General features: G+C 44.9%; 1 protein-coding gene across 1 annotated transcript in view; it reads left to right on the top strand.

Annotated features, from left to right (window-relative positions):
- The window catches only part of LOC137539145 (uncharacterized), an 85428-nt gene extending 67964 nt beyond the window's left edge, over positions 1-17464 (top strand). Inside the window, exon 5 of the mRNA XM_068261647.1 lies at positions 11159-17464. Within this exon, the coding sequence (XP_068117748.1) occupies positions 11159-17167 (6009 nt within the window). The 3' untranslated portion in view covers positions 17168-17464. The remainder of the gene's footprint in view (positions 1-11158) is intronic.
- The last annotated feature ends 7789 nt before the right edge of the window (positions 17465-25253 follow it).

Genomic DNA, 25253 nt, shown 5'->3' with positions numbered 1-25253 from the left:
TGGGCATGGTGAAAAAGCGCCAGATTGGTGACAAAAACAACCCCCTACGGCATGGAACCGCTGCTGCCTGTCTCCCTGTAGTGGTTGGGGAGGGGGCTTGGGTGCGGCTGGTGGTGGTACTGGCAGATGCTGCTGCTGCTGCTGCTGAGCCTGAGACACCAGCAGGCTGGGGGACCTGCCTACTGCTGCCAATGCTTGCAATGATGCGCCTCCTTGCAAGGCCCACAAGCGCATCCTCCTCCTCCTCCTCAGAGCTGCTGATGACGACATCCCCTGGAGGCACCCAGTCTTTGTCTGTCACCGTGTCATCATCATCCTCCCCCTCCTGAAACATGTCCTGCTGGGATGATGACCCCCCAAACTCCTCTCCTGATGCATGGATGGGCTGCTTGACTGTCGCCACAGTCTTGCTGTCCAATCCCTCATCCCCCAAAGTGCCCATCAGCATCTCCTCCTCCAAATCGCCAACAACAGCAGACAATACCCTGATGGTGCCTGGGGTAAAAATACTGCTGAGTGACAGGTCGCCAACTTGTGACAGTGAACTGGCCTCTTCCCCAGGCCCTGCTGGGCGGCTGCTGCGAACAGGGGTGGTGGTGGTGAGGGTGGAGGCCTCGGATGCAGAGCTGATGGCGGGCTGCTCATACTCCGTCATCAGTTGCACCACAGTGTCTGCATCCGTTTCCTCAATGGGACGTTTCCGACCCGGCTGGAGGAAAATCGGAGCAGGTGCTACACGCTGCTGCTGTGTCTCTGCAGCGTGAGTTGCAGATGCTCCTGCTGGGCGGCGCCCAAGGCGTCCACGGCCAGTGGCTATAGGAGGAATGTTAGCCACTGACGCTGCTGCTGCGGAACTGTGCATGGTGGCGCGGCCGCGCCCGCGGCTTGCCACAATGCTGCTCCCTCTCCTCCTGATTCCCTTGCTGCCCTTCCCCTTGCCCAAACCGCGCTGGCTGCCACTTCCAGACATCTTCGATGTTTTGGGCGTAAACACAAAAGTTTTTTAAAAGGGCGGGTGAAAAGTGGGGTACTTTAATGGAGTGGGTTGGTGGGCGAGGTGACTGAGTGAGTGTCTAGTACAGTAAGTAAGTAGTAACAGTCATGAAGTACAACTAGAAGTTACAATAATCAGTAGTAATAATCACAAGGAAATAGAGTGTGTGTACACTACAGACAGTGAGTGCACGCACGCGCAAACACGCGCAGGAGCTAGCCTATGAACAGTGACTGAGTGAGTGTCCCTACTACAGTAAGTAAGTAGTAACAGTCAGGAAGTACAACTAGAAGTTACAATAATCAGTAGTAATAATCACAAGGAAATAGAGTGTGTGTACACAGACAGTGAGTGAGTGCACGCACACGCAGGAGCTAGCCTATGAACAGTGACTGAGTGTCCCTACTAGTACAGTAAGTAGTAACAGTAAGTACAACTAGAAATTACAATAATCAATCAGTAATCAGAAGGAAATAGAGTGTGTGTACAGTACACAGACAGTGAGTGCACGCACACGCAGGAGCTAGCCTATGAACAGTGACAGTGAGTGTCCTAGTACAGTTACAGTATATAACTATTCAGAAGGAAATAGAGTGTGTGTACAGTACACAGACAGTGAGTGCACGCACACGCAGGAGCTAGCCTATGAACAGTGACAGTGAGTGTCCTAGTACAGTTACAGTATATAACTATTCAGAAGGAAATAGAGTGTGTGTACAGTACACAGACAGTGAGTGCACGCACACGCAGGAGCTAGCCTATGAACAGTGACAGTGAGTGTCCTAGTACAGTTACAGTATATAACTATTCAGAAGGAAATAGAGTGTGTGTACAGTACACAGACAGTGAGTGCACGCACACGCAGGAGCTAGCCTATGAACAGTGACAGTGAGTGTCCTAGTACAGTTACAGTATATAACTATTCAGAAGGAAATAGAGTGTGTGTACAGTACACAGACAGTGAGTGCACGTACACGCAGGAGCTAGTAGCCTATGAACAGTTACAGTGAGTGTCCTAGTACAGTTACAGTATATAACTATTCAGAAGGAAATAGAGTGTGTGTACACTACAGTACACAGACAGTGAGTGCACGCATACGCAGGAGCTAGTAGCCTATGAACAGTGACAGTGAGTGTCCTAGTACAGTTACAGTATATAACTATTCAGAAGGAAATAGAGTGTGTGTACAGTACACAGACAGTGAGTGCACGCACACGCAGGAGCTAGCCTATGAACAGTGACAGTGAGTGTCCTAGTACAGTTACAGTATATAACTACAATACAAAATACAATCAATCAGTAGTAAAGGACAGCAGAAATACTGGTATAGATGAGAAATAAACAGAGGACAGGAGAGAACAGCTGCCCACACAGGCAGGCCCTGAGGCCTAAAGCTGTAAGCCTGCAGCAGCTGTCTCTCTCTATGTAACACAAAAGCTACTAACTAAAATACAATGTCTATCTAACTAACAACAATATAGGTGTATATAGGAGGTGTATGTGAGCAAAAACGCTAGGTAAATGACCACAATAAAGCTCTTACTAAGCCAACGCACAAAGGAGCAGATCTCTCTCTGTGCAAAGTCAGGCAAGGACGGAGAAACGGAACATGGCGGCCGCTATTTATAGGGTAGGGGCTGGCCAGGGTCCCCCTCTGTGATTGGCTGCCGTCAGAGGGCCTGGGAGCCCTCTGATTGGCTCTAAGGACATCAATCTGGGCTATGACGCTATTCGAGCTCGGTATTCGAGCTCGAATAGCGCTGTTAGCTCGAATAGCGCGAATAGTGAATGGGCTATTCGAGTTCACTCGAATAGCCCATTTGAATAGCTCCAGCTATTCGGAGCTCGAATACCGAGCTCGAATAGCTGAAAAAGAGCTCGAATATTCGAGCTACTCGAATATTCGAGCTCTGCTGAGCACCACTGCACACAGCAAACCAGAACACCCTTCTCTCCTTTACATCAGGTGGGTGCACTATGGCTGCTGTCTGCATGCTGGCAACAGTGTCCCGGGAAAGCTGCATCCTCAGATTACAGCCAAGTCCTGTTAGCTATGGGAGGGGTTGGGTTGCTCTGCAGGACATCAGTCACCAGCCTCACAGCCCCCCACAGAAGTTTTCCAGTGTTTGTCAGCTGCTGAGAAGCAGCTAGCAGTACTAGTGCAGTCTGTGAACAGTCTTTGTACACAAATACAGAATGGTGGGTAATCATCATTACCCGTTTCTGTTATGATATACGGCTCATCCACTTCCTCATAAGTTGTATGTGCTGTGCAGCCAGCCAATCACCATGCGGTTTTATTCCTCACATGGTTGTTGGCTGGCTACACAGCTCATGCAACTGTTTTGGATTCAGTGGAGGAGCTGTGTATCATAACAGGACTGGGTAAAGTATAATTACCCTCTGCTCTGCAATTATTATCCTCAGACCAACCCCTCCTCCTAGCTGCAACCTCCCTGACCTCCTAGCTGCTCTGCCACTGCAGCTGAGCTGCTCAACATGAGGGGACAGCCGGAACAGTTGAGAAAACCATCTGGGGGGTCCAGCAGAGGTCGGGGGCCCCGGGGCAATTGCCCCCTTTGCCTATATGGCAGCGCTAGCCCTGGCACACGGAGTCACTGGGAGTTTGCACAAATCTGTGGACTACAGCTCAAGATACAATGCACTGGGTTCTGTGTCAGGAGCCAGGACGGTGTGCAAACACAACCTATGAACCAGTACCAGTCCTGAAAAGGACTCTTTTTGCCTGCACAGGACACGGTAACAGCTAGCAAGGCAGTGGTGACACAGTCAGACCATAGCATCCGTCACTGATAAGGAATTACAACCTTAAAGGAAACCTAAAGTAAAAAAAAGGTGCCCAGTTTACCCAGGGCTTCTTCCAGACCCCTGTAGTCCTTCTGGTCCCTCGCAGTTGTTCTGCCCTGCTCCAATCAGCTGTGCTCCTCGTAAAGCTGCATGCACAGCCCGGGGTTGCACACCTCCTTGACAGCTTTTGGCACATACTCAGTTTGTAAAAATTGCAACTGTACATGCACTTAGTGCTGCCCGTGACTGGCTCAGTCAGCCAGCTTTCACAGGGGCACAGCTGCTGAATGCAGCAGAGCGCAACAGCTACGAGGGACATAGAGGACTACAGGGGACTGGAAGAAGCCACAGGTAAGTTAACCATTTAAGCCTTTTGGACGTATCTGCTACTTCCAAAAGGCTGCTGCACGCTCCCGTGGCCTATCGCGCGTGCTCCTGCGCCGCCGCTCGTTAGCCCAGAGATCAATGAATGGGAAGTCAGTTCCCACTCATTGATCTAAGTCCCCGTTAAAATGACCGACCGCTTTTATTAGAAGCCGTGATCTTTCTTCACTTCTGGTAAGCAAGAGTGCTCGCTTACAAGAAGAAAAAAAATGACTGAGGCCATCTTGTGGCCAAATAGTAAAACTACATCTACATACATTTTGGTTACATACACACAATAAATTAGATTTAAAATTAACGGCTTACCTCCCACACTCCCAAAAATACCCAAATAAAATTTGTAATTATAAAAAAAAAAATTACAATCAAAAAAATAAAACAGTCACCTAAGGGTCTGAACTTTTTTAATATGCATGTTAAGAAGATATATTACTATTATTTTTTAAATTATAAGCTTCTAAATAGTGAAGGAAGCAAAACTGAAAAATGCACCTTAATTTCCAAATAAAATATTGGCACCATACCTCGTGATAGGGACATAATTTAAATGGTGTCATAACCGGGACCAATGGGCAAATAAAATACATGGCTTTTAATTATGGTAACATGTAATATTTTACAGCTATAATTGCCGAAAACTGAGAAATCATTAAATTTCAATTTTTTTCTTAACCATTTATGCCGCTGTGGACATGAGCTTCATGTCCACAGCAGCAGCTGCTAGAGCATCAGGGACACACTAGTCACGTCCTTGCAGTTTGGGGGGCAGATGCCCGCGATCACGCTGTTACCGGGAGCAGGGGAAGATTGGCTGCAGGGGACAAAAGTCCCCTGTGCCAATCCATGCATGTCCACTGAGAATAAACACTGTTTTTGTTCAAAAACAGTGTTTATTCTTACATAGAGCCGCCGTGCTTCCTCCCGCCATGTTTGCCAGGAACCAGCCCGCAGCACGCCCGCGTATACGGTTCCCGACTGCGGGTTTGACCAGATCAGCCTTATTCAAGCTACAGACAAGGCTGGGACCCCTCAAACGCTCCTTACTGCTACCACTAGCTGTTGCTAGAAACATCCACTCTGCGGTCGAGTGCTCATGCAATCCGCGTTTTCGTATTCGAGTCAGCTTTGCGCTTTAGGCCAAATACGGGAATGCCACGCACGCACACGCACAATTGCAATCTTACACTGTAGTTAAGCAAAACCACTAACAGTCGTTCCGAACGATACTGTTAGCCACTCTGCTGTCGAGCTACTCGCACTGGCGTTTTTGTACGGTAGGTCAGCTGCGCGCTTTAGGCCAACGTATGACAAACGCCCCACACACAATGTAATCACAATCTTATACGGTAGGGTTGCTCAAACATACAATTAGGCATGGACTTATACACAGTTACACTTCAGTCTCTTCTAGGCTATGAGTTTTAGTTTAGTACAGCAGAAGTCAAACTTATTAAATAACGATTTAATATTCCAGGAAAAAGTGGAACAATGCAGAAAATAATATATACAAAAGATTTACAAAAGCAAAGTAAAAAGTTACAAAATTAAGAGTCTACAAAGGTACACACAAAGCTATTTGCTTACCGAAATAATCGGGGAAAAATAAACGTTATCAGCGTTGTTTGAACGTCATTGGCGGGAGAACACCGCTTCGACCAGTAGTCGGCAGCCCTCAGCATCCTTGCTATCTCCAGAGAGCTACCATTTGTGACTCTCCTAGCTGCTTTTTTATAGCCCGATTTTGGGGCCTCGGGCAATGGATGTTCCATCCCACAACCTAATGCCATTTCCCAGATTGTGACATCACGGTCTGCCGAGCCACCTGTCACATCTGGGCTAGCTGTGATATGCTAAGGTCAAGGCTTTTCCTGTCCCAATATCCAGATCATCAAAAAGGACTTGCCCCACTCCAGGTGACAATTGATTAAGGCTTCTTCAACATTATTTCCTAGCATATCAAAGCTTTCCTGTCTCAGTTTTTAAAGTCTGTAGAGATTTCAAAACCCCTTCCAGCCGGCTGTCATGTAAATTTCAAACCTTCCTGTGTCAGCTTCCCCTGTCCCCAAGACTCTGGTAGTCTTGCTTTGTATAATGGGACAATGGCTGACTCCAGAGTTCAAAAGCCATGCCGACCAGCCTATTCTTCCTCAATTGGCAGCTAATTAGCAGTAGACACCTCTTCCCCTGCTGGACAATGAGGGCAGAGGTAATGTACATCTACATACAGAATTACATTACCAGTGTCCATGGAGCTCGCTGCCATACCTGTGATACAGCCCGAAAAATGAAAAATACGCTTCTGTGCGATACCATACGGCGGCTATATTCTGCATATTACCGTACATATCATCCTCACCCCAATATATCCTCACAGTGATTCCCACTGGTTTCTGCCACCAAATGGTTACATTTATGAATGGGAACAATGTTCTCAATTATAATCTCATTCATAATCTCTATTATTATTATTATTTTTTATTTTATTTTTTATTTATATAGCGCCAACATCTTCTGTAGTGCTGTACATAGTACAAACAAATAATGGGGAACAAATATACATAAGAAATACAAGACACTGTACAGTCATGACATTGAATAGAATTAATACAAATACATACATAGTTGATGTGTAGTTGGTACATGTACATATGTTAAAATTACAGCAGTATGAGAAACACTAGGAGGAGGTCCCTGCCCTTGCGAGCTTACATTCATAATCAGCACAGTGATCACAGGTTTCCATTGAAACCATGCGTCACTTCCTTAGTTACAATGAAGCGGTACACTGTATCCTATGTAGCATACTTGTACGCTACATAGAATTTTGCTCAGCGGGGACATCTTGTGGCCAAATAGTAAAATACACCTACTGACTTTAGGGGAAAAAAAATAAAAATAATATCTATGTCAAGAGGGCATATAATAAATAATGGGCTAAAAATTAGTGATGGATGTAAAACTGAAAAAAATGCACCTTTATTTCCAAATAAAATATTATCAACTTACATTATACTAGGGATATAATTTTAATGTTGCAATAACTAGGACAAATGGCCAACTAAAATGTGTGGATTTTAATTACGGTAGCATGAATTATTTTAAAACTATAATGGCTGAAAACTGAAAAATAATGATTTTTTTTCATTTTTTTCTTATTATTCCCATAATTATGCATTTAGAATAAAATAATTCTTAGCATAATGTACCACCCAAACAAAGCCTAATCGGTGGCAGAAAAATCAAGGTATAGATGATTTATTTGTGATAAGTAGTGATAAAGTTTTTGGGGAATGAATGGGAGGAGTGCTGAAATGTGAAAAATCCTCTCCTCCATTAGGTGAAAAATACCCGCGGGCTGAAATGGTTAATATTTGCCATTTTTCTGCCATTCAGAAAAAAAAATAATTCTTAGCAAAATGTACCACCCAAAGAAAGCTTAATTGGTGGAAAAAAACAAGATATAGATCAATTAATAGTGATAAGTAGTGATAAAGTTATCGGCGAATGAATGGGAGGTGAAAATTGCTCAGATGCATAAGGTGAAAAATGACTGAATGCTGAACTGGTTACATAGTTACATAGTTATTTTGGTTGAAAAAAGACATACGTCCATCGAGTTCAACCAGTATAAAGTACAACACCAGCCTGCTCCCTCACATATCCCTGTTGATCCAGAGGAAGGCGAAAAAAACCCTTACAAGGCATGGTCCAATTAAACTGTTCACCTTTGTTTCTCTTTAGATACCCTTTTAAAATGCTCTTCTGAAAGAGAACTGGGCTTCTGAGAACAGTACATAGATAAAAAAGATGAATCGTTCATATATTTTAGCTCTATGAGGCTTGTGACAAACTGTGTCATTGAGCTGAGACAAAACAATAAATTAACTATTTTAAAGAGAACCAGAGATGAAGCACCCTCTTGTATTTTACCTTATAAATCAGTGGGAACATGACAGCAAACACCTAATCTGCTCTTTGTTTCATTGTTCTCTGTTTACTCTGTCTGTTATCACCTCTGATAAGAATCCCCGACTGAGCACTCAGTCTAGCTTTGCTATGGAAAGATTATAGCTGAGTCTGTCTTCTCTGGTGTCTTTTCAAGCCCAAGCCTGCCCCCTTGTGGCTCTGCTATAATGACTCAGATATAATTATTCCCTGCAAAGCCAAACTGAATGCTCAGTCCGGGATTTTTATCACAGCTGATAACAGAAACTTTTAGCAGTGAGGATGAAACAGAGAGCATGGTAAGTGTTTTCTCTAATGTTCTTACTAGGGATGGGACGAATCCACAATTTCTTCGAATCCGAATCCGGATCCGAATCTAAAAAGGTTCTCGAATATCTCGAACCTTTCGAATCCCGAATCTAACGAATCCTGCACATACGAATTGTGCGATCCGTGGTATAGTTGCCAGCAGTATAGGTAGCGAGGTAAAGGTGCCTTCAGTATAGCTAGCTAGGTATGGGTGCCTTCAATATTGGTAGCTTTCAGTAAAGGTAGCAAGGTATATGGGCCTTCAGTATAGGTAGAAAGGTATATGGGCCTTCAGTATAGGTAGCAGGGTATATAGGCCTTCAGTATAGGTAGCAGGGTATATGTGCCTTCAGTATAGGTAGCAGGGTATATGTGCCTTCAGTATAGGTAGCAGGGTATATGGGCCTTCAGTATAGGTAGCAGGGTATATGGGCCTTCAGTATAGGTAGCAGGGTATAGGGGCCTTCAGTATAGATAGCAGGGTATATGTGCCTTCAGTATAGGTAGCAGGGTATATAGGCCTTCAGTATAGGTAGCAAGGTATATGTGCCTTCAGTATAGGTAGCAGGGTATATGGGCCTTCAGTATAGGTAGCAGGGTATATGGGCCTTCAGTATAGGTAGCAGGGTATATGGGCCTTCAGTATAGGTAGCAGGGTATATGGGCCTTCAGTATAGGTAGCAGGGTATATAGGCCTTCAGTATAGGTAGCAGGGTATAGGGGCCTTCAGTATAGGTAGCAGGGTATATGGGCCTTCAGTATAGGTAGCAGGGTATATAGAGGCCTTAAGTATAGGTAGGTATGTAGGTAGGTATAGGGGCCTTTAGGTAGGTAAAGGGACCTTCAGTATAGGTAGCAGGGTATAGGGCCTTCAGTATAGGTAACAGGGTATACAGAGGCCTTAAGTATAGGTAGGTATGTAGGTAGGTATAGGGGCCTTTAGGTAGGTAAAGGGACCTTCAGTATAGGTAGCAGGGTATAGGGCCTTAAGTATAGGTAGGTATGTAGGTAGGTAGGTATAGGGGCCTTTAGGTAGGTAGGTATAGGGGCCTTTAGGTAGGTAGGTAGGTACGTATAGGGGGCCTTTAGGTGGGTATAGTGGCCTGTAGGTAGGTAGGTAAGTATAGTGGCCGGTAGGTAGGTAGGTATAGTGTCCTGTAGGTAGGTAGGTAGTTAAAGGGACCTTCAGTATATGTAGCAGGGTATAGGGCCTTAAGTATAGGTAGGTATGTAGGTAGGTAGGTATAGGGGCCTTTAGGTAGGTAGGTATAGGGGCCTTTAGGTAGGTAGGCACGTATAGGGGGCCTTTAAGTAGGTAGGTAGGTATAGAGGCCTGTAGGTAGGTATAGGGGCCTTTAGGTAGGTAGGTAGGTAGGTAAGTATAGGGGCCTTTAGGTAGGTAGGTAGGTATAGGGGCCTTTAGGTAGGTAGGTAGGTAGGTACGTATAGGGGGCCTTTAGGTAGGTATAGTGGCCTGTAGGTAGGTAGGTAGGTATAGTGGCCGGTAGGTAGGTAGGTATAGTGTCCTGTAGGTAGGTAGGTAGTTAAAGGGACCTTCAGTATAGGTAGCAGGGTATAAGGCCTTAAGTATAGGTAGGTATGTAGGTAGGTAGGTAGGTATAGGGGCCTTTAGGTAGGTAGGTATAGGGGCCTTTAGGTAGGTAGGCACGTATAGGGGGCCTTTAGGTAGGTAGGTATAGAGGCCTTTAGGTAGGTATAGGGGCCTTTAGGTAGGTAGGTACATATAGGGGGCCTTTAGGTAGGTATAGGGGCCTGTAGGTAGGTAGGTATAGTGGTAGGTAGGTAGTATAGGGGGCCTTTAGGTAGGTATAGGGGCCTGTAGGTAGGTAGGTATAGTGCCCGGTAGGTAGGTAGGTACGTATAGGGGGCCTTTAGGTAGGTATAGTGGCAGGTAGGTAGGTAAAGTGGTAGGTAGGTAGGTGTCGCTCCCCCCCCCGTGCCTCCTCCGCTCACCCCCATGGCCTCCTCCGTCCCCCGTGCCTCCTCGCTCACCCCTGCATAAGTATCAACTCACATGTCCAGTGGAGCGCAGACAGAGCGGCAGACCTCGTCCTTACTTCTCGGTTCCCTCTAGTGGCCGGACCGGCTTTTACTGATGACGTCATTGTAAAAGCCGTCACTAGAGGGAACCAGGAAGTCAGCGAGAGGTCTGCCGCTCTGTCTGCGCTCCACTGGACAGGTGAGTTGATACAAAGTATGCGGGCGGCCGGGCGGAGGAGGCGCGGGGCGGTCGGAGGAGGCGCGGGTCGGAGGAGGACGAGTGCGAGCGGCGGATGCGCGGCGATGCAGCGTCGGGATTTGGCGGATTCGTAAAGTGGAAAATGGTGTCGGGAATCGAATCCACGAATCTCGAATATTTCCCAATATTCGAGGGATTCGTGGATTCGCCGGATTCGTCGTCCCATCTCTAGTTCTTACTGATATATATGGTAAAATACACAAGGGTGCTTCGTCTCTGGTTCCCTTTAAGTTTTTAAACATAACATAAAACTGTGGGGTATCTAAAAGTACTTTTTAAAAGTAGAAGGATAAATACAATTGTTTACGTTATAAGTATATTTTCACTGAAGGCATACTTAAGTTTTCTCCCAGAATATAATATACTAGATTAATGAAAAATAAAGTTTCTTTAAGTTATGTATTGTTGCACAAACATTTTGAATTCTGATCTTGGTTCTCTTGTGTGCTCCTCACAGGTATCTTCCAGCACGGTGAATAGAAATCATCGGTACGAGGAAACAGTTATATTACAGAGTGATAACATTGACAATGAAATCATTATTCAACTTGGCACAGATTACACTGTCCAACATGCTGCTGATTCCTTGCTCAATAAGAAAACAGCAGGAAATCGTCCAAAAACTCTGCTGGAGTGGAATGATCCACCTGGTCAATTCAAAATTTTGAAAACCAAAGGAACCAATACTGTTGAGATAACAGAACATACCAAGGTTGCACTGGTAGGACATGGTCACAGGGAGGGTGAGGTGTCTGTGGGCGGAGAAACCGCAAATCAATTGGCAAAAGTTATCCTGAAACTGAGGGAGCCTCAGCCCCCTCTTCACTGGCCATCAAAGCAAAGAACAATTCAAGAAATAAGTATAGTCTCTTGTGAAACCGGAGCTGGGAAACACGGTGAAGCTTTTACCAAAGAATTCTTGCTTGGACTGAAAAGAGGAAAAGTCACTGTTGGTTCTGTCTCTATTCGCACAGCTAAGGTTGCAGTGGATGATGATGGAAGCAAAATGACAATGGACAAGAATGATCCAGAGCTGTGGAGTAAATACAACCCAGAACACAAGCGAAAATTCTACTTAGGAGAAGACAACACCCTGAGAGAAGTGAGTGATACAACAGGGAGAAGCCCGGTGTGGCTAGACAGTCAGAATATTGCCATACAGTATGACCCGCTGGCACCTCGGGCTGACATTCCCCTGTACTATGTAGAAAATGGTGTCTACTATAGCATTTCAAACAATGACATTGCTCAGTTTATTGGAGACACTGCAGGAAAACTGTTTGGAACAGAGGTTTCTACATTGCGAGATACAAAAATAGAACATCTGGACAAGGGAAGTCTAAATGTGCATAATGACTTAGCTGTCGAGGTCCGTACAATAGAGAGCATGGATGGATTATTAGATAACATAAAGGATATCATACAAAGCGCAAACACAAAGAGAAGAGAGCTGCTCATGTCATACCAGAGAGAACTACAGGAATATGGCATAACCATTGACAACAACATTAAACTAAAAGACACATGGGAACGAGTTACTAAACAAGTAAAGTTAGAGGAGGATAAAGGTGAGGCACTTATGGAGAAAATGAACCAGTATGCTAACAAGGAAACATATGTAGAACACGAAAATGTGGTAAATGATCAGTTTGATAAATACTACCGAATTAGGGATATTCGTAACGCCATTGATGAAAAAATTAGACAATCTGTAAAGCTGTATCGATTTAAGGATTACATCTACAGTATTAATATGAAGGACTTCTATGTGAACCTATATGACACCACCAACCAAAATTATAACCGTGATACACTTAACGAGATTATGACTAAAACACACATAACATATAAAGACATGAATAATAACATGGAAAATTGGAATACATTTGTAGACATGGCAAAAAAATGGGTGGGGGGAAAACAAAGTGAAATTGGGCACATTAATCCTTATGATGGAATTGCTGTTCTCGCCACCCATATCTCAGAGGCTGTTAGAAATCCAAACACATTTATTACCAATCGCCTAAGCTGGGATCTTTGTTATAATTTTAAACATTTTCGCTCTAACAACCCAATGACAAGAGGTAGAACATGGGCAGGAAACAATGCCGCCATAGGTCTAGACTATAAGACAACTGATCAGAATCAGCGCAGTGAAGTTAAAGAGATAACATTGCTTACCATGAAGAGATGGCTACAATGGACACATAGTGAAAACTTCCACACAAGGTTATCCCGTAAACGTCCACAACAAATGTCCCCAGAAAATGCTAAAATAAGGATGGGAGAGATAGATCTCAAGCTAAACAAAATGCCAACTAGGGGACACAGAAGACAATCACCAAGGCCATTATCTGACGACGCAAAAAGTGACCTTCTAAACCTTGAACATGATGGCTTAGGAAAAAGCTTAGAGACAGAATTACAGTTAAAGATGATGGAAGACAGGAGACAACTTGTGGACAAAATAACCAACACAATTATGGAACTGGCTCCAGAAGATCTGGCCAAATATCAAAAAATGAAATCAGTTGAGAGATATGCAGAAGGTATAAAGATAGTTTTGAAGAACAAACAAAACCCTGCAGAGACCAAAGAGATTTTAATGCCAAATGAGAAGGTTACTTTAAAATCAGAAGAATTATTGGACTCGTATTTTGATGACACCCATTCAGCCTCTGGCAAAATCAACCATGGCCTGGCCATCTATGGCACTCTGATGGGCTTTCAAGCTGCAAACCAGATGTTTGCTGAGGGCAGAAAATGGGAAGGAGGTGTCATGTTAGCCCAGGGTGTGCACGGACTGTCGGAACTGACTGGTGTTAATGAAGCAGTTAATGAGTTTGTTGGGACAGTTGCTCAGAGTTCAGTTACCAAGATTGCAGATGGTCTAGGAGAAGCTGAAGCTGCAAAATTCACAAGTGCTTTGGAGGAAGCTGGAGGTCTGGCTAAGACAGTCCCTGTCCTTTCAGCTGCTTTTACTGCATTTAATATATATGAGGATCTCAAGCAAGGTACTACAGTTGGAATAGTGGATGCAGCACTGGATGAAGCAATATTTATCACTGCACTGGCTGGACCAGAAATGCTTCCAGTAACTGTAGCTTTGACCATAATTCGTCTAGTGATTGACCCACTCTACCATGAAATTAAACATGAGCTGGATTCTTTGCCTCCAGATGCTGGTTTACAGGACAAATTTGTAGCTGTAATAAAAGGCATTGGTTTAGCCATTAGAGACCTAGCTAATAGTTTTGTGGACATATGGAAACAGATTCATGTATTTGGATGGATCTATAACGTGATGAGTCTAGATGCAGAGCACAGGAAGAGTATGGACACTGTGCATCAATTGCAAACTGCTGAGAATTACTTCAAGATTTTAGATGAACAAGATGGACATACATGTCATAGAATAGTAGACTTCACAAAAGGGGAAGACTCTGTCTATGGTGGAAACATTCATGTTGAGCTAACAGACCACAGTTCAATGATTATCACACTTACTGATCCTGTTACATCTGCAAGAATTGAAAAAGAGATTTTGTTTGATAAAGATTGTGATTCTGTAGATGTAGTGTTAGGAATTGGAGAAGCTCTAAATATTAAAATGAAGCCGAAAACAGCAACTGCATTTTGGTTTATTCCATTAAAAACTGAGGAGGTCATTGCTTCCATAACTGCAGATGAAAAATCATTATACGGTACTTATTTGGGCAACGCCAAACCCAACCGTTTCTTTGCTGTGCAACAAAACGTCGTTACAGGTCTTTCTTACACTCTTGATAAATATCATTATGAACTTCACGGAAGAGATGGAAATGATGTTTTTTTATTAGGTCCACAAATGACCTTTGTCCATGGTGGGAATGGTCAGGATATCTACTATATTCCACTTGAAGGAGGGAAAACTGACATCTGTAATCAAGCGAATGACAAACTGATGGACCTTTTAATTTTCAATATTTCATTCCAACAAATAAATGCCAGAAAAGAAGGCAATGATCTTACGTTCTTTTACAATAATGTTCATGAAGTTCAGATTAAGAAGTGGTTTCTTGGAGAAGAATACCAACATATGAGCTTTAAGAGCACTGATGGAGTCCTGTTTGATGTCGGAAAAGTCAGGTTGAATGGAAAAGTTGACTTACACCCACTGACTCTGGATTTCTCAAACAGGGATTCCACCATGAATGTTGACCTGCAAAATCCACCTTGGGAAACAGTTGTCTCTGTTATAGGGACTGACTTTGATGACACTATAGAAGGAAATCATTTGAATAATGTGATTCAAGGACAAAGCGGCTCAAATACTGTTGTCGGTCGGGAGGGTAATGATATGTATTTCATAGGAGAAAAAGAGAGCTGTGACACCATTGATAATTTTGCAAATGATGACTTAATGGACATAGCTGAGCTGCCCGTAGAGTATAAAACTCTGGAGGTTGGCCTCACACATCCACAGTCTCTGAAGATTTGGGACTCCAATGGAAAAATGTGCATTATCATCAAGGACTGGAAGAGAGGATGGCAATGGCAACATATCATATTCAAAACCAGAGATTTTATTGTGTTCCAGGTCTCCAACACAACGGCCACACCACAAATCACTCCGCTGATATTGGACTATAGTGATTCTAAACAGGAAGTAAATATTGACTTAAATTCCATTCCTGGAAATGAATATATAATGACTGTGGTAGGCTCGCCATACTATGACACAATTGAAGGAAACAGTAAGCCTAATTTCATTCAAGGAGCAGAAGACATAACTGGAGGAAATGGGAGTGACACATATATCGTGTCTTGTCAGGGGTATAAAATATCAATAAATAACTATGCAGAAGATGGTGCAATGGATGTTCTTTATATAAAGAAGAAATTCAACAACCTGTCTTTTAACCGTGGCATTTCTGTTGATTATTTTGCAGATGAGACAATGGTTAGCATGTCGGTTACCAAAACAGATAATTTGGAAATTAATAGTGGTGCTTGCATTGTTACATTAATCGACTGGTGCAAATCTGAACAGTACAGACATTTACAGATCCGGACAGAGGATGGAATAATCTTCAGCATTCCAAGCGAATTTACACCAGTCATATATGCTGTGGATAACTCCAGAGATACATTACCCATGGACGCTCTGGACACTAGATCTGGACTATATGAAGGGGCCACCAAGATTTTTGGACCTCCCAGATTCATTAAAATATTTGGAAATGCAAAAGACAATTACATTGATCCAGGGACAAAGGGAGCATCAATGGTGGGTGAGGGTGGCAGAGACACGTACATGCTAAGGAGACATTATGAAGGCCTTTATGAAATTGACAATCATGCAGCTGATCAAAAAGTAGATTATCTGATACTTGATGTTAACTTTGAAGATATTCATTATGAAACACACACAACTTCACATGATGGCCATGCCCAGGACATAGTGTTATCTGCTCCTTCAGCTGCTAAATGGCAATGTCGTCTACTGAATTTTGGCAGAGATACAAATTACAGACATTTGATAGTGAAAACTAATAACATGGTGTTCACCTTCTCTGAAGACGCTCTAGCAATACAACCATTGTTTGCAGATAACAGATTTCTCACTACAGAGTTACACCTTGATCTCTCAACAGGGGTCTTCCAGTCTTTGCCAACTGTATATGGATCTCTTCAGGAAAGAAACTTCATCACGGGAAATAGTGTAAATAATACAGTTATAGGGGGTAAAAACACTGATGTGTTGTATGGTAAAGAGGGAAATGACATTCTCTATGGATCAGATGGAAAAGACTATCTTTCTGGTGGAGCTGGAGATGACCAAATCCAGGGAGGTGATGGAGATGACCTAATCCTTGGAGAAGAAGGGGATGATGTTATCTATCCAGGTCCAGGGGCTGATACAGTGTATGGAGGCACAGGTTCAGATGCCTTATTGTTCTTAGGAGACCTCAGTACTGAAAGGGGTGTGTTTGTAAACCTGCATCTTGGGTATGGAGCTGGTGCAGATGCTGAGGGAGACCTCTACTTTGGAATAGAGAACATACTGGGCTCCAGCTATGATGACATACTTATAGGAAATGATGATGATAACTATCTGAACGGTGGTGGAGGCAGTGACCTCATACAGCCCATGGGTGGATATGATGTCCTTCATGGAGGAGAAGGAAGAGACGTCTATAACCTCATAGATTCCACCGGTACAAAAATGATAAACAACTTTGCCAAAGACGGGAAAGAAGACTTGATTTATGTTGACAATTCTGAGACATTAGAGATAATTGGATTAAAATCTGACTCTGATCGGGAAATAACCTTTTACTACAATAAAGAATCTGAACCCAGGTTGAGAGTTTTAGTGAAAAACTGGTACAAGTCAGGAGATTACAGACATCTCCAAGTGAAAACCTACAGCAGATACAAACATGGAAAGGTGACTATAATTAACCAAAATGAGGACATCTAACTCAAGATAAATTAAATTTCTCAGTAATTTTTCTAATAATTTCTACTCATGTCTGCGTATCATTATAAGAAACAGCTATGTAGTTTTTAAATATAGCCTAATGTTTTGAAAATGTTTAATGAAGTACAGTACTTGTGATGAGCGAAAATGGCAATATTCTTTTTACAGTAATTTTCTGAAAATAATGTTAAAATGAGTTGTCGAGAGAAAATGCCATCAAAAATAAGTTTTGTTATTTTTCACACTTTTCATGGTAAAAATATTGATTTTTCACAATAAACATATTAGTGGTAAAAATATTGTTTTTCTGCATGTTTGTGCTTTTCATTAATTATCACTATTATCACAGTTGATTTTTCCTCTTTTTTTACGAAAAACACAAACACAAAAATGCAATGAACATTCTCACAATCGAAAAAAGGCATTTTTTTATGCGAAAATTACTGGCGAAAATTTCAAGCAATACTGTAAAGTACTCATTGTATTTAAAAAAAAATCATTAAACTGAGAGAGGGAGGGAATACAGGGAGGGAATACACTGTGAGCTGATAGGGTGATAACCAAGTTGCGTATGTTGTTTGGAAAGCTTGTTTACAAGACTTAAGTTCATGGTTATTGTCACAGGAGCTCTAGTGGCTGACCGCACTTAGCCTTCTAAACGGTGCCAGCGCACAGATCGTGCGAACTCTGGTCGCAGTCAATGCGCAGGAACCGTTAAGAATTAGCCGCAGACAACTCAGAAGGGAGCCTGTGAGACACGGGTAATTACAACGTCACCTACTGGTTCAGAGTAAACTGCCACCACCGCGGTTACTATGGGACCGTGGGGCCCACTAACTGACTGACTAATCCTGCGAATAAAACGGTTAAACACACGATATTCTGTCTAGCCAACAACAAACAAACAGTAGCGTATCTTCAGAGACCCGGGATCATTTCTGTGTGTGCTGATAAGCAGGGTAGCGAAACAGTGAATGACTTGGGGAAAGTCGTTTATTCACGCAATATAAATAATTAATATATACAGACAATTATGAAAATCACCAATTAGTAAAACAGTAATAGCCAGTATGAAAAATAAAAGAAGGGAGAAAAATACTTAGTTCCTGGAAAGATGTCCTTATTGTGGGAAGAATCATAAAGTCCTTGGTTTCAAAGTCCAGAGTTCAGAGTTCAGACCAGGTGGATGCCAGCATATCCTCAAGCTGGCATCTGATGAGTGCAAGATGGTTCAGTGTGGAGGACCTCTTCCCAGGCAGCTCATTCACTTTTTATGGAGCTGAGCTCAGAGGCGGGCTCCCAGAGTCGGCCCTCCAGGCCGGACTATGGAAATCACATGTGGGCAGGGGCTTTAGCAAGCTCATAATCCTGACATGTTCCCTAGGCAGACCTGCGCGGCCGGCTCACAAATAATAAGTACATATTCTTGATCCCCAGAACCTACCGATTAATATGATATCAAACTTGGGCATGTTTGCATGCCTGGTTAAAAAACGGTGGAATTCCCAGAGTTCTGTTTAGGACAGTGGCCCAAATTTAATATCAAAACACTCACAAGATCCGGACCAGCAGAATGATATAACTTTCACATTTCTCACCTGAACGGTACTGCTTAAACATGCTCAAAATACTAAACTCCATGCTTTCTAATATGGCTCCGGCCGGTCTGAGCAGAGCAGATTTTTTGAATAGCCCCCTGCTGGGAGCTCATCCTGTCTTCCCCAAATGGCAGAGTGAGTTCTCTGCTGACTAATTAACATCTAGGTGTCACCTGGTTCCCAGAGCCAAAAGGGAAATTGTGCCTTCCACAGGGAATATGTCCAAGCTAATTAACACCTTCCCCCCAGGCTGTCATTTCAGCTAAGACAGATTTCCCAGCTGTTCCTAAGCAGAGGGATACTGCACATCAGATCTTGGCTTTATTGATCTGAGGCGCAATCGATGCAGGAATCGAGTGCGATCGTTCTTTTCTTCACGGGCGGTTCCAGGACGCGCCTGCGTCCCCGCAATCGTCCGTGACAGCCCTCCCCCTTGTCCGTGGCTTAGCCACTCATCCGCAAGATGTGTGGCGGCGCCGCTAACCTGGCTGACGGGCCTCGAGTTGCCGGTACGGCGGGAAAACCTATTGGAGCCTGTGGCTCGGTTCCCCTGGACCGGTCGCGGTCTGCTACCCTCAGGGTTGACCCAACATGGACCGTTCTGGACAGGGCATTTGCGCCACTGCAGTCGGACGTGGTGCCCGCCGGGACTGCTGACAACGGGCAGTGGGTTGGTTAGGTCAACAGCCAGCCCACGCAGGGTTCCCCTGCTGAGTGGCTGTGGACCTAAGGGAACCCCGCGGGAATCCCTGGACCTTCCCAGCTCCTGACAGACGGCACATGCCCTGCAGTAGTTGGCTACATCCCTGTTCATCCGGGGCCAATAAAACTGGTTCCGAATACCGGCGAGTGTCTTGCGGACACCCGAGTGCCCTGTCAGAGGATTACCATGTGCGGATTTCAGCACATGTCCCCTGAACGCACTCGGGACCACAAGCCACTTGGTATTCGCGTGGGATCTACCTGTAGTGGGCTGTACAGACTCACTGTACAGTCTCCCACCTTCCCAGTACACCTTGAAAGCGGCCCCGTCTGCGAGGGGCTCAGCGGCTTGCTGCCTGAGCACCTCCAGGCTTGGGTCACTTTGTAGTGCAGCTGAGAATACGGCGCTGTCAGTTTCAGCCAACTGGCTCATGTCACACGAGGCCAGCGGCTGAAAGGTCTCATCCCTGCGGTCAGAGGAGGGGGAGGAGGCCGGAACCCCCTCCACCTGTTCTGAGCTCAGGTCCTGAGCAGTGCAGCTGCGCGGTACTGCTAGCACAGGTACACTGTCAGAATGGCACAGACGGACAGTACTCAAATCATCATTGCATGCAGTAATGATATTGACAGGTATAGACATTTTTTCATTACAGACAGGTTGTACAGTAAACTCAGGTACAGTTACAGCATCATCACAACAGACAGTCTGTACATCAAACTCAGGTGCCTTTGAAGCAGGCACTATTGAACCTGGTACCCTTGAACTGGGCACATTCAACCCACCTCCCCCTGGTGCTCCCCCAAGTGTATAAAGTACCTGGTGGTGGGTGGAGAGTCCGTCTCCTTCCGTGAGCGACAAGGCGGTCGTGGCAGGTTCATAGTAGGACACAAGCTTGCCCAAATCAGTCCCTAGCAACACAGGGACTGGGAGATCCTTCATAACCCCAACAACCCTTTCTTGGATCCCTAATCCCCAATCCAGCTTCACTGTCGCGTGGGCTATGTGAAAAAGGGTGCCCTCTACTCCAGTAAGGGCAAGGGATCGGCTGGAGCTGATGCTCTCCTTTGGCACAAGGTGTGAGTGAACTAACGTGATGTCAGCTCCGGTGTCTCGGAATCCGGTGACAACTTTGCCGTTCACTCTAACAAGTTGCTGCTGGTCGGTTCGGTCGCGGATTTCCTTTCCGCGGGCAAACAGGACAAAATCTGATGATCCAGGCTGTGGTTCGCTGGCGGGTTGCCTCTGCTGTGGGTGAGGTGCAGGTGATGCAGATGATCCAGGTGCTGGTGGTGTCTGTCTCCGCTCCGGACAGTCGAATTTCATGTGTCCGGGCTGGCGGCAGTAGTGACAGGTGACCTCTCCAGGCGCTGCGGGCCTGGGTGCAGCAGCTGCGCTGGGTGGCCTCTGTGGCGGACGGCTCACAGGGGCAGGAGGGTCTGCCGAGGTATTGGGCTGACCTCCTCTCCAGCTGGATGGGACAGTTCTGCGTGTATCAGCCACCCGGGTAGTTGCAAAAGTCTCAGCAAGGTCTGCAGCGACAGTGGCTGAAGCCGGCCTGCGTTCTAACACAAACTGTCGTACATCAGCAGGGCAAATGTTCAGAAATTGTTCCAGGACTATCAAGTCCTCCAGGACATCATAAGACCCTTTGGTGAGGCCTAGAGTCCACTGCCGGAGTGTGGTGAGCAAGCTGCTGGCCACATCTCGGTACGAATCAGAAGGCTTTTTCTGCCAGGCCCTAAACTTTTTCCGATAGGCTTCTGGCGTCAGCTGGTACTTAGTAATGATAGCGTCTTTTATAGCAGCATAATCATTATCCTTTTCCGCAGGCAATTCTGCGAAAGCATCAAGCGCTTTGTAGCGCAGCAGCGGTGTCAGATGTCTGGCCCACTGGTCTTGGGACAGACGATACTGACGGCATGCTTTTTCAAAAGACCGCAAAAACAAGTCAATGTCAGTGTCTTTTTCAATATTAGCAAATTTAAATTTTGCACTTACGGGTGCTGCAGCTCCTTCAGCAGGGAGGCTGGGCGGTGAACTCCGGCTGGCCTGTTGCACTTTTGCCATGTTTAGCTCATGCTGTCGTTGGCGCTCCCGTTCCGCAGATTGGCGCTCCTCACGCATGTACTGCAGGTACTTGTCCAGGTCAGTCTCCATCAGCTTTTGTAATGCCTGCTGCATTACCGGGTCAGCACCCATGGACAGTCCAGTACTGGCCAGTTCCGGGCGAGTACTGTCAGAAACTCTGGGATTGGGGTCCATACTGACAGTCTCTGGCGTAACTGTTGCAACAGGGCCCGCAGGATGCTCAACCTCTGTACGCCTAGGATCTCCAGTCTCCTCGGAGGCGTGGGTTCAAATCCCACCACTGCCACCACTGTCACAGGAGCTCTAGTGGCTGACCGCACTTAGCCTTCTAAACGGTGCCAGCGCACAGATCGTGCGAACTCTGGTCGCAGTCAATGCGCAGGAACCGTTAAGAATTAGCCGCAGACAACTCAGAAGGGAGCCTGTGAGACACGGGTAATTACAACGTCACCTACTGGTTCAGAGTAAACTGCCACCACCGCGGTTACTATGGGACCGTGGGGCCCACTAACTGACTGACTAATCCTGCGAATAAAACAGTTAAACACACGATATTCTGTCTAGCCAACAACAAACAAACAGTAGCGTATCTTCAGAGACCCGGGATCATTTCTGTGTGTGCTGATAAGCAGGGTAGCGAAACAGTGAATGACTTGGGGAAAGTCGTTTATTCACGCAATATAAATAATTAATATATACAGACAATTATGAAAATCACCAATTAGTAAAACAGTAATAGCCAGTATGAAAAATAAAAGAAGGGAGAAAAATACTTAGTTCCTGGAAAGATGTCCTTATTGTGGGAAGAATCATAAAGTCCTTGGTTTCAAAGTCCAGAGTTCAGAGTTCAGACCAGGTGGATGCCAGCATATCCTCAAGCTGGCATCTGATGAGTGCAAGATGGTTCAGTGTGGAGGACCTCTTCCCAGGCAGCTCATTCACTTTTTATGGAGCTGAGCTCAGAGGCGGGCTCCCAGAGTCGGCCCTCCAGGCCGGACTATGGTAATCACATGTGGGCAGGGGCTTTAGCAAGCTCATAATCCTGACATGTTCCCTAGGCAGACCTGCGCGGCCGGCCCACAAATAATAAGTACATATTCTTGATCCCCAGAACCTACCGATTAATATGATATCAAACTTGGGCATGTTTGCATGCCTGGTTAAAAAACGGTGGAATTCCCAGAGTTCTGTTTAGGACAGTGGCCCAAATTTAATATCAAAACACTCACAAGATCCGGACCAGCAGAATGATATAACTTTCACATTTCTCACCTGAACGGTACTGCTTAAACATGCTCAAAATACTAAACTCCATGCTTTCTAATATGGCTCCGGCCGGTCTGAGCAGAGCAGATTTTTTGAATAGCCCCCTGCTGGGAGCTCATCCTGTCTTCCCCAAATGGCAGAGTGAGTTCTCTGCTGACTAATTAACATCTAGGTGTCACCTGGTTCCCAGAGCCAAAAGGGAAATTGTGCCTTCCACAGGGAATATGTCCAAGCTAATTAACACCTTCCCCCCAGGCTGTCATTTCAGCTAAGACAGATTTCCCAGCTGTTCCTAAGCAGAGGGATACTGCACATCAGATCTTGGCTTTATTGATCTGAGGCGCAATCGATGCAGGAATCGAGTGCGATCGTTCTTTTCTTCACGGGCGGTTCCAGGACGCGCCTGCGTCCCCGCAATCGTCCGTGACAGTTATCATTGGGATTTGGGAGCTTCGTGCTGCCCGGATTGACTAAGCTAAAGGTGAACAGCAGGACATTTCATAGTTAATTTGGTTGAAAAAAGAAATCTATCCATCATGTCCAACCACAAAACCAAAAGCCTTTGCAAAGTCCAAGTACACTTCATCTATAGCTCTCCTACATTTCCTACATTTTCATTCACCAATTCATAAAAGTTGAGCATGTTGGTGCGACAGGCAGGGCGTTCCTAGGGTTCTTGGAGATTGGGGGCACCTGTGGGCACAAAGTGGGGGGTGCGTGCCGCAGCAAAAAATGGGCATGGCCAAACAGTGAGTGGGCGTGGCCATGGGTGGGGCCAAATGTACATGAACTTAGTGGTGTAAGCTCACAGATAACGGGCCTGCCCATCAAAATATTGGATGGAGCCCCCTGTCTTTTTTATTTAGATAATTTACTATCAGTATAGGCATAGATCAAAGATGTATACGCACATACAATTTTGATTGGTCAATCACTGACCAATTTTACCACCCCCATGCAGTAAGTGGGCCAACAGACAATGAATTTGATGAACAGAGCTAAAATTGGCTAATCAAAATTGTATGTGTGTACCAGGCTTTACAGCTAATACTGTACATACTGAAAGTAGCAGGGATCAGCATACAATACAACTGGTTTAAAATCAGTAAAGGCACAGAGTAACACCTTATACTGTACACACTGGAGGTAGATCAGCACACAGTGCAGGCACTAGAGAAAAGCTTATACTGTACATACTGTAGGCAGCAGAGATTAGCACACAGCAGCTAGCGTGCCGAAAAACATGATGGTTACATTGTGCGGCGCGCAACGTCGAAAAATGGGTGTGGTCATGGACCAGAATGTGGGTGTGGTCACGGGTGGAGACAAATTTACATGAACTTAGCAATGGTGGGACATTAGATTAGGACAGTGGTGGTGAACCTTTTGGAGGCCGAGTGCCCAAACTGCAACCCAAAAGTCACTTATCTATCGCAAAGTGGCAACAGCAATTTAAACTAAATACTGTACAAACGTTTTAACTCCATACATAAACATTATGGAAAATCCAAGTTGAAAATAAAAACTGTGAAGATAAACAATTTCATCCATCCTACTCCTGAAAAAAATGTATTCATTTTTTTTAGAACCTCCCAGTTTTATTTTCTGTTTTAAAAAGCTAAAAAAGTAGGTTTAATGCTATTGTCTCATATGATGATGATGATTCAGCTTTTCCCATAGTCTCGCAGTTAGAAATCATGTGACCCCCCAACAAGACAAATTCAGCAATCATGAGGCCCCCAACAAATCATGAGGCCCCCAACAAGACAAATTCAGCAATCATGAGGCCCCAACAAATCAGGAGGCCCCCAACAAGACAAATTCAGCAATCATGAGGCCCCCAACAAATCATGAGGCCCCCAACATGACAAATTCAGCAATCATGAGGCCCCCAACAAGACAAATTCAGCAATCATGAGGCCCCAACAAATCAGGAGGCCCCCAACAAGACAAATTCAGCAATCATGAGGCCCCCAACATGACAAATTCAGCAATCATGAGGCCCCCGACAAGACAAATTCAGCAATCTTGAGGCCCCCAACAAATCATGAGGCCCCCAACAAACAAATTCAGCAATCATGAGGCCCCCAACAAGACAAATTCAGCAGTCATGAGGCACATATATAGACAACATTTCACATAAATAGGCAGAATGCCCCCTTATTATGGTAGACACCTCTCACCTGGCTTCTGAATTCTCCTCTACTGGCTGCTGTGCCTGGCAATACTGTTTTTGGCTGGATTGGGGATGATGTGTGAGCTGAAAGGACTGGCAGTGATGCTGTGGCCTGGTTGGCGGTGATGCTGTTTCCGGGTTGGCTGGCGGTGATGCTGTGACCTCACTGGCGGTAATGCTGGGCTGTGCTTGGCTGGTTGCAGTAAATGCTGGCCTGACTGCTGACTGGTGGTGATGCTGTGGCCTTTTTGACAG

This window comes from Hyperolius riggenbachi, chromosome 11 (assembly GCF_040937935.1).
Source record: "Hyperolius riggenbachi isolate aHypRig1 chromosome 11, aHypRig1.pri, whole genome shotgun sequence".
NCBI lineage: Eukaryota > Metazoa > Chordata > Amphibia > Anura > Hyperoliidae > Hyperolius > Hyperolius riggenbachi.
The sequence above is the reverse complement of the archived record's forward strand: the minus strand, read 5'-3'. Positions and strand labels throughout refer to the sequence as shown.